The sequence below is a fragment of the Cyanistes caeruleus genome, chromosome 5 (assembly GCF_971803275.1).
Source record: "Cyanistes caeruleus chromosome 5, bCyaCae1.hap1.1, whole genome shotgun sequence".
In the NCBI taxonomy this organism is placed as follows: domain Eukaryota; kingdom Metazoa; phylum Chordata; class Aves; order Passeriformes; family Paridae; genus Cyanistes; species Cyanistes caeruleus.
This window is the reverse complement of record NC_141705.1, coordinates 60,155,361-60,167,339: the sequence shown is the minus strand read 5'-3', so window position 1 is coordinate 60,167,339 and position 11,979 is coordinate 60,155,361. Positions and strand designations below refer to the sequence as shown.

At 37.8% G+C, this 11,979-nt stretch overlaps 1 protein-coding gene and 1 long non-coding RNA gene across 3 annotated transcripts in view; both read left to right on the top strand.

Annotated features, from left to right (window-relative positions):
• Positions 1-2,807, top strand: part of PKD2 (polycystin 2, transient receptor potential cation channel) — a 28,487-nt gene extending 25,680 nt beyond the window's left edge. For both annotated transcript variants that reach the window (XM_086889648.1, XM_086889647.1), the window contains exon 15: positions 71-2,807. In XM_086889648.1, coding sequence (XP_086745774.1) covers positions 71-304 — 234 coding nt within the window. In that variant the 3' untranslated portion in view covers positions 305-2,807. The remainder of the gene's footprint in view (positions 1-70) is intronic.
• Positions 2,808-10,182: 7,375 nt separating this feature from the next.
• The window catches only part of LOC147653166 (uncharacterized), a 29,065-nt gene continuing 27,268 nt past the window's right edge, over positions 10,183-11,979 (top strand). Inside the window, exon 1 of the long non-coding RNA XR_015286939.1 lies at positions 10,183-10,530. This is a non-coding gene — a long non-coding RNA (uncharacterized LOC147653166). The remainder of the gene's footprint in view (positions 10,531-11,979) is intronic.

The window sequence follows — 11,979 nt, the reverse complement described above, 5'->3', positions numbered from 1 at the left end:
GTTGTATAGGGTTTTGCCTACACTGTTATTAGGAAGCTGCGTTCCAGCTCGTGTCTTTTAATTTGTTTAGGATGAAAGACTGGGCCAGGACAGTGAAATCCACAGGGAACAAATGGAGCGGCTGGTGCGAGAGGAGCTGGAGCGCTGGGAGTCAGATGATACGGCCTCCCAAATGAGCCATCGCCTGGGAACACCCCTGGGACTGAATGGCCAACCTCGCTCCAGGAACTCCCGGCCATCGTCTTCCCAGTCAGATGGTGTTGATGCAGGAGCAGGAAATGGGGGGAACAACATCCATGTGTAGCTTGAGCCTTGTAGGTGATTCCAAATGTTTCAGGTCAGTATTCAGCCAGCAAATACTCCAGCGCTGTTCCCCAGCATGAGGGGATCGTTGTGATCAGACCACTGAGGCATTTTTCACAGGTGGGAAAAAGTAAATATTCACTCCACAAATCCTTTTCAGACCTGTGTAAGCCATGTGTAATGCCAGCAGTGAGAGTGTCACCCTTGGAAACAAAAATACAGGAAACTGAATAGATATCGGGTGGAGCAAAATCTACCGGGACTGAAATCTGATTCCTGAAGAATATTATTGGGAACATTTGCACGAGGGCAGCAAGCTTCAGACAAAATAATAAGCAGTGGCTGGCACACTAAAAGGCTATCAATTTTCTGCTTCCTCTTGGAAAGTACAATTTTTAAAGGCTTTTAAAAACAAATTTTAAAATAATATGACATCAGTTTGTCTTAGTCACTATAACAGCTGACAGATAAAACAGCACTTTTTTTTTTTTAATACAAGTTTCTACTTGTCTTTCTGAGTTATTCATGGTATACTAATATTTTACTTAATTTAAAATACTATTTTTTTCCTGTTTTGAGAGGTACATTTCTTTAAGAAGAAGAAAGTGCATTTAGTTTGTACAAGTTTAAATTACATCGTTCTGTGGTAGAAACTGAATTCATTTCGGAAGAAATATTTGAGCTGTCTCTTCACACCCAACTAACATAATAATTTTCAACTATGTTGCAAAGCGCACATTTTGTAATGCTATGTTTTAATGATTTAAGTGTTTCTTGGATAAACATTCCAGAGCTTCTTAGATAAATACAGCTACTTTGCAGAAAATATATTATTTAAAAACACACAGAATTGAAAAACACTAAGTTTTCCCTGGATGTGACAGAGAAAGGGGCAGAGGAGTTTCTGACAGTTAGGAAAATCTGATCTTGTGCCATGTGAAGTTCTAATCACATTTTAACTATGTGGTCTATATTTACATTTAACTAAACTGCTTGTAGAATCATTAAGTACATTTCTGCATAGACTTTTCTGCTGAGGTGCAACACAGGATTCCTTTGGGGGTGTTTGTAGTATAATCACTGATTTTTAGTATTTAATTCCTTCTTCTATGTGTCATAGAAGCTTTATTTTTGAAAGGATGTACAACATTGAAATTCTGTTGGTTTCCTATACAGAGCACTAAGGCAGTGTTTGGAGTTTTGCCTAGCAATGTGTTTCCATATGTGGAATGCTGGTTTAGGAGGGAGGCTGTCAATTGTGCCTTTTTTCCTGAAGATGACAGTTGTCTGGTATTTAAAGACTGGTGAAAAAGATAATGGAAAGCTACATAATCAACCACATCTCAGCTATTAGTAGGGTATATAGAGGAAAAAAGGCCAGTTTGACAAAGTGTAAGTAGCGTATGTTATGTTGGTGCCTTCTGTTTCAACAAGCAGTTTTTATCTCTTCACTCCTGTGGGAGTTCTGCTTAGGCAAAGCTTCCATGTTCCATATATCCTTGCAATGGCATTGCCTGGATGAGCAGTGGCTCAGAATGCCTTTCCTCTAACCAGGGAACTTGCTAAAACTAAATAGAATTCACGCCTTTCCATTTTTAACTTTGTGAGAAACCAATACATGCAGAAACCTAATTAATGTAAGGTAGAAGAGGAGGAAATTCAGTATTGGAATTTCATAGTAGCTGTGTCTCAGGATCAGTCATGCAGGAGAACAAGCTGTGGCTCTTGTGTGGGTTATTTTGTCCTGTATTGGGAAGAAATTCATAGCCTTTCACAAGAGTCCTCATAAGCTTGCCAAAACAGTGCACAGCAGAGTGGGTAGGGTATTTGTGTGGGATGAGGGCATTCAGATTAAACTCTCTTTTGCCTTGATTGAAGGGTTTAACACCTCAGAAACATTTCTGAAGAAAGCTTTTCAGTGTTGAACTGCATTTCTGACTGTAAACAAACAGACCAAAAAGAAACACCAGCTGTACACATGGCCGACTGGTGTGCAAGGAAAATAGAAAATACAATACCAAAGAAATATAAATATATAGAGTCTTGTCTTTATATTCATATCCAAAATGTGTCTTTCAAAATGTAAATTCAGTCAGTTCACCTTTCATTTGTACCAAATGTTTATTATGAAAATGTTTGCATTAATCGTTTTATTTGTTGGGGTGTATTTATGTAATGTCATTACTTGATAACAAACTTCATCTTGAAGTGCAATAAGTTTCCGTGGGGTACCCATGTATGTTGACACTTAAGTAGGTGCAGTAAGTGCATTACCACTTGACAAATGTTACAAACATTTTATTGATACATTTTTCAGTTTTAGATTATAATATCATTTGTCACTTATTACAAAGGTACATTTATTTGCATAATAATGTACAGTGTTTGGTCTTATTAGGAAGCTGTTAATTATACAAGTCTTCTACAATGATCAAGGATGTATTGATCTGTAAAAATGAGCACTTTACTTCCTAATAAACATTTCATATAATCTACAAAGCAAACGTTGTGCCTACACTTGGTTTTTTTATAATGGAACATGAAGAATCCTACATTTTATTTGTCTTACTTTTATCTCATACCTTATTCTCAGATAACTTAATAAAGAGAGTAGAGGGTGAACACAGAGGACTGAGCTGATCCTACTGCTTCTTTGCCCAAACAATCATTTTTTAACACACTTTATTTCAGGTTTGTATTTCTGCAAATGCACAGGTCTCCTTTCTGATATTTCAGGTAGCAGCTCTCGCTACGGAATAACTGTCTCTTCATTATGTGCTGTGTAATTTAAGTCTTTTTTTTTCTCTATTCCCCTTCATTTTTTCCCTTGTTTCAGGAGGGAATACTATAGCATCTGAAGGGTTTGAACAGAGCTTGGAAAGCCTAGGCTCCCATGTAAGAACCCATAGTTCTCTCTGGACAGCTGTATTAATAAAACTGTATTAATGAAAACTGAATTATTAATGTCAATACATCCCAATATTTAATGAAATACATACATACTAAATTTATTAAGAATATTAAGCCTTTAGTCAGTGCACTGTAAAAGTCACAATGTGTGGGAAATGGGAACTTTATTTATTTAATACAGTGCATATGCTGTAACATTGCTGATCTTGGAAGGTTTCTTCAGGAAGTGCAGTTTGAGATGCATATTTGAAATAAGAGATTTTTGGAGTAAATCTTCCATGCCCACAAGCATTATTTGGATGCCTTGTATATTCCAAGATTCTTCTCCAGTAAATCTAAACAAGAAGAAAAACTTGGTCAAAAAACTGAGGAAAAGGAATAAAAAGGTTAAGATAAAAGGTCTGCAAGCAATTGTCACTTGCATAAGAAGGACTTCCAGGTTTTAAGCACTGATCATGCAAAATAGGTACAGAAAGGTGGAGTGACAGTTTAATGGTTCAGGTGACAGACTGACATTCAAAAGAGTTGTGTTTTGTGTCACCTCACACTGGTGCCGTAACACACACTCAGCTTCTTCCAGCTTGGATCAAAGGGCTGCTATGAACATGCTGCTTAATCACCAGTAATGCTAAAACAGCAGTGGCATCACAAGTTTTCCTTGGACTGGGGATTGTGTCAGCTCTTCTTTGTTTCTACTCCAAGGAATACTCAGGGAGACTGAAACTGCATCCAAGAGGCAAAGAGCAGCAAACTTGTGCCTTCTGTAACAGGCCTGAACTCAGAGGAAGCACGAGAGCAGATTTCCTGCAGCCTGGTATTCAGATATTTTGGAGCAGGCCTGCCAGCAGTGGGGTGCCAGGAAGGTTGCAAGAAGGGATTTGAGATGTGGGGAGTGTTCTGGGTGTGTGGCTCTCAAAAAGTCATTAGTAATAAATGCCGTAAGATTGCCGAAGGACCCATCGTGACAGGTTGCATCAGCCACACTTTTGCTGGTGACGTTTTGACAAAAGTTGAGAACCAGTAATTTAATTTGCAAAGTTGTGGAAAGAGTTAAAGATTAGCAGAGGCCCACAGGGGACAAAATGCTTAATAAGGAATTATTCATAAAAAACAAATAAATTATATTTAACTCTTACAGAGTTAGAATTTGGTTTAATTCCTGTTCAGTTTAAAAGACTTTAGTTTTGAAAAAAAAATTTCCAGTGAGAAAAGTTAGGCTTTGTTTTCTGCAAAGTCACATTTGAGGTATTTTCAAAATAAAAACTTCCAAAAATGCCTGTGTGTGCTGCTCAGGCTCCTGCTTTTCACAGTTGCATGGAGAGTGGTATGATGTAAACTCTGAGAAACACTCAAAGGAAAAGAATGCTCCTTTCAGGCTAAACCTGAAATTACAAGTTCATTCCAAAGTCTGAGGTAAGCACACTTCTGTACTGCCATCAGCTTTTCCTGGAGCCAAGATGGATGCTGTCAGACTGAGTTCCCCAACTCCCCAGTTTCAGATGTCTGTGTGCAGAAAGATGCAGCCACAAGAAACCCTGTGCTGCAGAAAGGCAGAGCTGACAAGCACTGGAAAGAAATTTCCATTTCTCAGTGTTCCTGTGATGTCACAGCTGTGTAATAAAGGCCAGCTGTGTTTCCTGGCTTAGCTATTTGAAACAGTTTAGTGAAGAAACAGGTTTGACAAGGGTTTTAGCTGTCTTAACTGGTTGTAATTTCATGCCCAGCAAGAAGAGGAGGGAGATGTGGACTGGGAGAGGAAAAACATTTACGTTCAGACTTCTCCCTTTTTTTTATGACACAGGAAGATGAAAATAAGGTCAATCTGAAAGGAGAACTATTTTTTTAAAAAGAGGGAAATATTTAGGTTGAAAGAAATTGTTCATGTCTGTAAAAACCATAATGAAAGATTATTTAGCAAACACAGAAGTGTGTCACATGGAAGACCCAGGGGAGCAACTCCAGAAGTCTTTCTTGACATTGCTGTTACATTATCAGATTATACTCTCTCCTCCTGCTATGTACCTTTTGTGTAAAAAGACAGAGCTGAACACAAAGTGAGGGCTTGCACTTCCCTGAATGTTCAAGAGGCAGAAAGTTGATGCTTATAAAAATGGCATTTACCAGTTATTATGAGAAAACTATTCACCTTTTTTTTAGTTTTCCAAATTATGATGTTCTCTTTTATATCATTTGTATAAAGTGTGCAGAAAACCTGGCACTGTAGCAAGGAATACTGAAATTTTTCATCCAGGAAATAAAAGTTTGAATACTTGTAGTGTTTATCAGCATCCCAGAGAAAACTTGCAAGCCGAAAATGTGTAACTACAAATCCATAACAGGGATCATTTGAGGACATTTGACTCACCTTGGATGATGCTGGTGTGTGTCCAGAAAAAATCTCCATCACATTACCTGCAGTGCCTCTCTTCAGCTATAGAGAACAGGATATTGCATCCTCAGCACTTGACTTTGTGCCCACTGGGTCAGTGGAAAAATAATCACAAGACAGGTGGCTATTTCATAATACTGGAGAGAGGGAGTAATTGCAGTGTTGTATCCCTGAAAAAGCAGGGTGACTAAGATTTTGGCAAGGCAGCTTTCTTGAGAATGAACCAGACATGATTCAAAACCTTAAGGAGGCAAAGTTTATTTCTCTTGAAATATGAAGGAAATACATGAGACTGGAGAAGCAGAGTTTACTTATTTCAGCAGGCCAAGTTACACTGTCCTTGAGCCTATCCATCTGTTTCCACATGTAAAGAAACTATTGTTTTGAACTCCTAATCTATAACTAGTTTCTGAAGACAAGAGACAGACATATATAATTTAAAACTTTTCGTGATGTTGCTATCTTGTTTTCTTTCTTCCTTCTCTAGTGAATATATTCATTATCATTATTTTTTGTCAGCTTCCAGTGTCCACCTGACATAAATTCTTCCTGTCTTTTCTGACATTTTTTTTCAATCCTTCCTCTGTATTGGAACAATACAGAACTGTGAACCTTTCTACTGATTTATTCTCTGCTTTAGTGGGATGCTACTCTACAAGCACATTTCTCAACGCCTCCTGGAAAACCCAAATTAAGTAAGTGTCTTTCCTCACAGGTGGCTAGCATACAGACTAAAAGGCTCTTATTTTATCTACAAGCATGAAAGTCAAGAAAGATGATGACTTCTTTTTTATGCAGCCCAAAGCATCCAGCCAGTGGTAGTGGCTTCATCAGTAAAACATGTAGGCCCATGGTGAGAACTAGAGGGTCAGCAAGCACTCAGGCACTTGTTAAATCTTTGGTTAAATAAATACAATTTATAAACCCTTGGTACACTGTGAAAAGGAAGTCACAATCCCAAAGTCAGTGTCATGGGCCTTTTACATATGTCATTTGAAAAGTCAGCAGCCTCATGGAGTTGTCCAAGTATGTGTAAATTTTTTACAGAATTAATTAAACAACTCAGTGTCAGTTTTGAAAATAAGCAGCAATTCTGAAATTTGAAATTTGTTTTCCATCCTATCTAGCCTTCTGCCTCCTCATCAAAAGCCATTCATACTCCTCTGCCACTAGGCTGACTAACCTCCTTCACATTCCACTCAAATAATTCTTTATTCTGGAAGAATTGCTCCAACAATTGATATTATTGATTATTAAATATTTTTAGCACAAAAAAGAAGCTAAAAGAATAAAATTGAATATCAGTGATTTCAGTTTTACCAGTGCCCTTCTGCATTCTTCTTCTTATATATATTATATATATTTTATATAATTATATAATTATAAAATAATGTCATTATAAGTATATAAATAATATAATAATAATAAATAATAACATAAATAGAAAATATATTCTATTTCTTTTATTATTATTTAAATTATATATTTACATTATATTCTAGAAGAATATAAATATAATATAAAATAAACTATATCCATTTAAATTATATGCTGCATATATAAAAGCTCTCAATTAATACAAGTTTACTCCTTAGGCTCCTATTAGCATTAAGTTGCTTTTTACTGTTTTTTTCTTAATAAATAATTACAGAGCTTTTTCAGGCTCCTCTGAATTATAGCATTCAGAAACTGTGTAAGTTTTAAATATTCTTGCTAGGATATGACCACTTCAACTGGGTGATCTAGCCAGTTTGCTATCTGTTCTTGCCTTCATGCACATTCTCTACAAGGAAAAATTACTTTCAGTTACTGGCACAGAAAATATCAAACCCTTAGTTTCTGTACTGAAAGAAATAAAATTTAAAAGTGGTATCTTATAAGATTACTATAGTGAAGTTTCATTCAGACTAATTGAATTAAATGAGTTTAATAACTCTCTAGAAAGCAAAAACCCGCCGCTTGTGATTTATTTTAATTGAAGTTGTTCAGACAGAGGATGTAAAGAAAAATCTTTGACTAGACTGCATGCTCTAAAACCTAACTAAAAGTAAGTCTTTTGAAGTTTCCAAGAGTCCAGATTAAATCACATGCTGTCAAAGTGTAATCAAACTAAACAGGAATTTTCATTGAATTCTGTACATTACACTTTTTAACTGCTAAATGCAAATGACAAAAAGTTCAGGAAAACAATGGTATCAGGCAGTTCTGTCATTTTTAAGCCCAAGCAATGCATGAGTCTTAACACCCTAAACTACTTGATCCTGGTACACTCTTACTAAGATCTGCTGAAAGGAGCAAATGTCAGGGATAATTCAGCTCTTAAACCAGTTGTGGTGGAAGGCAGGGATCATTTCAAGACCATTTTGGAGCAGATTAATGAAGAAAAGGCTTAATGAGCCATGTTCCCCTAAAAGAATGCTAGACAAATCCACCCCTAATGAGGGTGGGAGATGAAAAAGATTGTGAGAAACAAGTCAGGACCAGTAACCTTGGGCTATGAAGGAGGTTCTTGAGAGCCTAATTCTTGTCACAAGGTCAGGCTTTTACAAAGCAATTATTAAGGATCTCCATAGTATCAACATACAGGCACACACACGTACTCAAAGCCTTTTGAACCTCAGGGATTCTGGACTCATTTCCCTTCTAATAATCTTTCCCCCCCCTACTTACACTGCTTGTAAAAGTCCGTTAGAGTTATTGTAGGGATGATATGTCTCCTGGCTTGTGCAGGCAATGTAGTTGTACTGATCTGCCCCAAACTAAAGGGGAGAACCAGGTATATCATACAATAACAGAATTTTTGAGTTAGAAGGGACTTTGAAGATCACCTACAGTGGCACCTACAGAAGGCAGTGGTACCTTTCACTAGAACACATGAAGTGCAGTGCTGGACAAAAAGAGAAAAACAAAATCTTAATTTAAAGCCTATGTTGCAACAGAGAAATCTAGTGTGACTACTTCTGTAATTTTTGCTCATGCAACTCTGAGGTATAGAATTTTATGAGTGTACAGAGTTAAGTGTTGGACAGTACTGGAAGAAACATTTCTTCTATGTAACTACATTCTTATAGATGACCAGCTGCTGAAATAAATAGTGGAAAGCAAGAAAATTTCAGAGTTTTGTAGTAAATATTATCTGTGCAATATGGTGTCAAAGCCTGTTCAAAATGGGAGTAATTCAACTTAGTTTGACTATTTTCTTTTTCAGAAACCACTGCTGTATACTGAAATTATTTTCTTTTATGACTGAAACACAGTCTGTGATCACGATTATAACTTGTTGAAATTATAAGGACCAGCTGCAATTAGATGGGCTGTAGATGTCTACATTTCAAAATCTGGCATGATTTTTTTTTTTTTTCCAAGGGCAAAAATTCTATTTTCATTTCTTTGTAGTACCAGGACCTGGAGTTCCTGTCAATTTTTTTAGAATAACCACATAGCTGTTATCTCCTCAGTGTTTCCTTCTGCTTAAAAAGGGCTGAGCTAAAGGTACAGAACACTCTGAGACAATTTTTTGTGCTCTGATGCTTTAATTTTCCCCAGCAACATGACATCTTACCAACAAAGCAATACAATAATTACTGATCAGATCAACATGAATCCTAATGTCATATGTATGAAGATGTGTTGTGGTTTTAAACTAATAACTAAGAAAATTACTTACTTTTTGCTGTGAGATATGGATTAGAACAAGAGCAAAACAGGCATACAATTTAAAAGGGAAAAAAAGAAAGTTTATTGACAAACCACAATAATAAGAACACCAGAATAAACTTCCAGAAAAACCTTTCTATCCCCTATCTACCCACTATTCTCTTGTTCACATGACAACAGAGACAAAAACTCTGGAACTCTGATGGTTAAAACAGTCCCAGTTCTTGCTAGTCTTTTCACCAGTCTTTATAGAGAAACAGAAGTTTCTTCCTGTTAATTTATGGAGTTTCTCACAAGAAAACTATTTTTGTTATAGTTTTCTATTGCCCTAATGTTAGCTGCTCAGAGCTGCTATTATTAGAGTTCACTCCTCCCATTTTCACATCACTCTGAAGTGCGTATGGGCCATGAGTCTAGGGATAGCATTTTTAAGGATAAGTTATTCAAAGGCAAAAAAAAAAAGTCTTCTTCATCTGTTTCTGTGAGCTTCACCAGAAAACAGTTTTCTCATTGCCTCTCAAGGCTTCAAATCTCCCAACAGTTTTCTCATTGCCTCTCAAGGCTTTTAATCTCCCAGCACTTCACTATACTATAATTACTCTTTACTCAAATTTACACTTTGAACACTATTCCTCTCTAGATCCTATATCATGAATTAAAGGAGTTCTTTTCAGGACTTCCTTGTCCATTTCCATAGTTTTAACTGGGAGACATTTCAGCTTAATTAAAGCATCTTCTTAATTCTCTACCTTTCCTGAAGCTTCTTTTCTTTCCTGTCACTGGTAGTTTATAAAGTCTCTTTTCATGTTGATCACTCTCTTTCTCTCTCTCTGGATAAAAAGATTAATCCGCAAGTCTCATCTGGGTAATGAAAGAGTTAACATCTTGCCCAGGCTTTTGTAGATGGTTCGGGGATCTCTGCCGAACAGGAGCTGGAGCCGTCTGTGATGGAAAGTTCCTCATGGCTGCTTTGGAGCGTGTGGTCGCTGCTCCAACCCGCTGCAAGTCCAAGGCCTCTCTCTTTCTTTACTGAGCAGTTTCTAGTGAATTAGTTACAGCAAAACCTGCAGCCGAGCCAGAGATCGGCTCGGCCCAGGCCCGAGGAAAACCTTCCCCAGGCACCCCCATCTCCCGGCCGGGAGACGGGGCAGGCCCGGCCCCATCCCCGCCCGGCCGCATGGCCTGGGCAGGGACGGGAGGCCTGGAGCTCTGCCACCCGTCACAGCCAGGAAACAAAGAGCACCCAGAGAGCTCTTCTTTTACATTTTAAGGTAGGGTTCACAAGTTGATCCCACTTTTCAATGGCCTAAACTGCTGTCAATTCCCAGCAATGACCGATAATTGGTCAGGAGAAAAGACTCCAAGCACTTCCCAGCAACTCCAACTCCCTTAAAGGTAAAGTAACTCCATGACAAGATGTTAAATTTACAACATATGTGAGCTGCCTAGTAGACAGAATTACAACCATTCTCAAGGAGTGGTGTTCTAAGCGAAGGCAGAAAGGCCTTGAGAAGGTGGAGGTTCTGGAGGGAAAGCATGTGAGGAGTGGCTGAGGTCACTTGGTCTGTTCAGACTTATAAATACATATTATAATACTGCCTTTTCACAAAGCCATCGGAATGGATGTCATATATATACTGTTAAAGTGATTTTGCTACAGTTTTTATTTTAACTAAACTTAGGCATAGTAGTGGAATAGCTGATAGTCATGCTTGAGCTGTTTGCTTGTCTGAGATAACATCCAGTGAACATATGATGGGGACCCTGCTGATGACATGCCAATTACCAACACCTAGCATCTGTGGAGAGAATGGACCAAGGCCCAAACTGAAGGTGATAATGGAGATAGACATATCCTCTAAAAAGGCAGACCCAAGGAGTGGCCATGCAAAACAGCTCTTAGAAAAGTTTGACTATGCATAATTGCTTATGAATATGCAACAGGCTGATGCAATAGAAATGGTATATAAAGGGTGTTTCCAAAACAGCAAGCGTGCTCTTGGCAGAATGCTAAGTACCCGGTGGCTAAACTCTGTCTTATTATTTTTGTCTCCTATTGTCCTTTATTAAACTTTTAAATTTTACCAGGAGAGTGAGCCTTGTATTTCACAATTCCCAAATAGAAAAGGGCACTGGGATGGAAGGGATTTTGTCCCTGTCTCACATATCCTGTAACCATGTCAGCAACTGAGACTGTGTTGGTGTCCTGATAAGCATTGCTTTAGACTGAATTGCTTCCTGGTGAAGGTAGGTGCCAATTAAAGTATGGAACCACTATTTTTCTCAGGTTAAGCCACTAAACATTAGATACAGTCTTTGACAATTTCATAGCTAGAACATGCAGAATGACTGAATAGTCTTCTGAAAAAATGAATAGCTGTACACTTTTGTGGCAAAAAGGAGTGAGCTGTACTAGACATTTTGGAAGAGTAAATTATCAGTAAGTATTTGTAAAAAATGAGGTTCACTCTCCTGGTAAAATTTAAAAGTTTAATAAAGACAATAAGAGACACAGATAATAAAGCAAAGATTAACACCTGGATGCTTGGTGCTCTGACAAGAGCACTCCTGGTGTTTTGGGAACACCCTTTATATTCCATTTCTGTTGCGTCACCTTGATGCATGTTTGATGCAGCACTGCACTGGAGCTCTGGCTAGCTCTACAGTGGCCTTTTGCACTCTGGCACAGGCAGGCACCAAGAATGGGGAATCACTGGGGA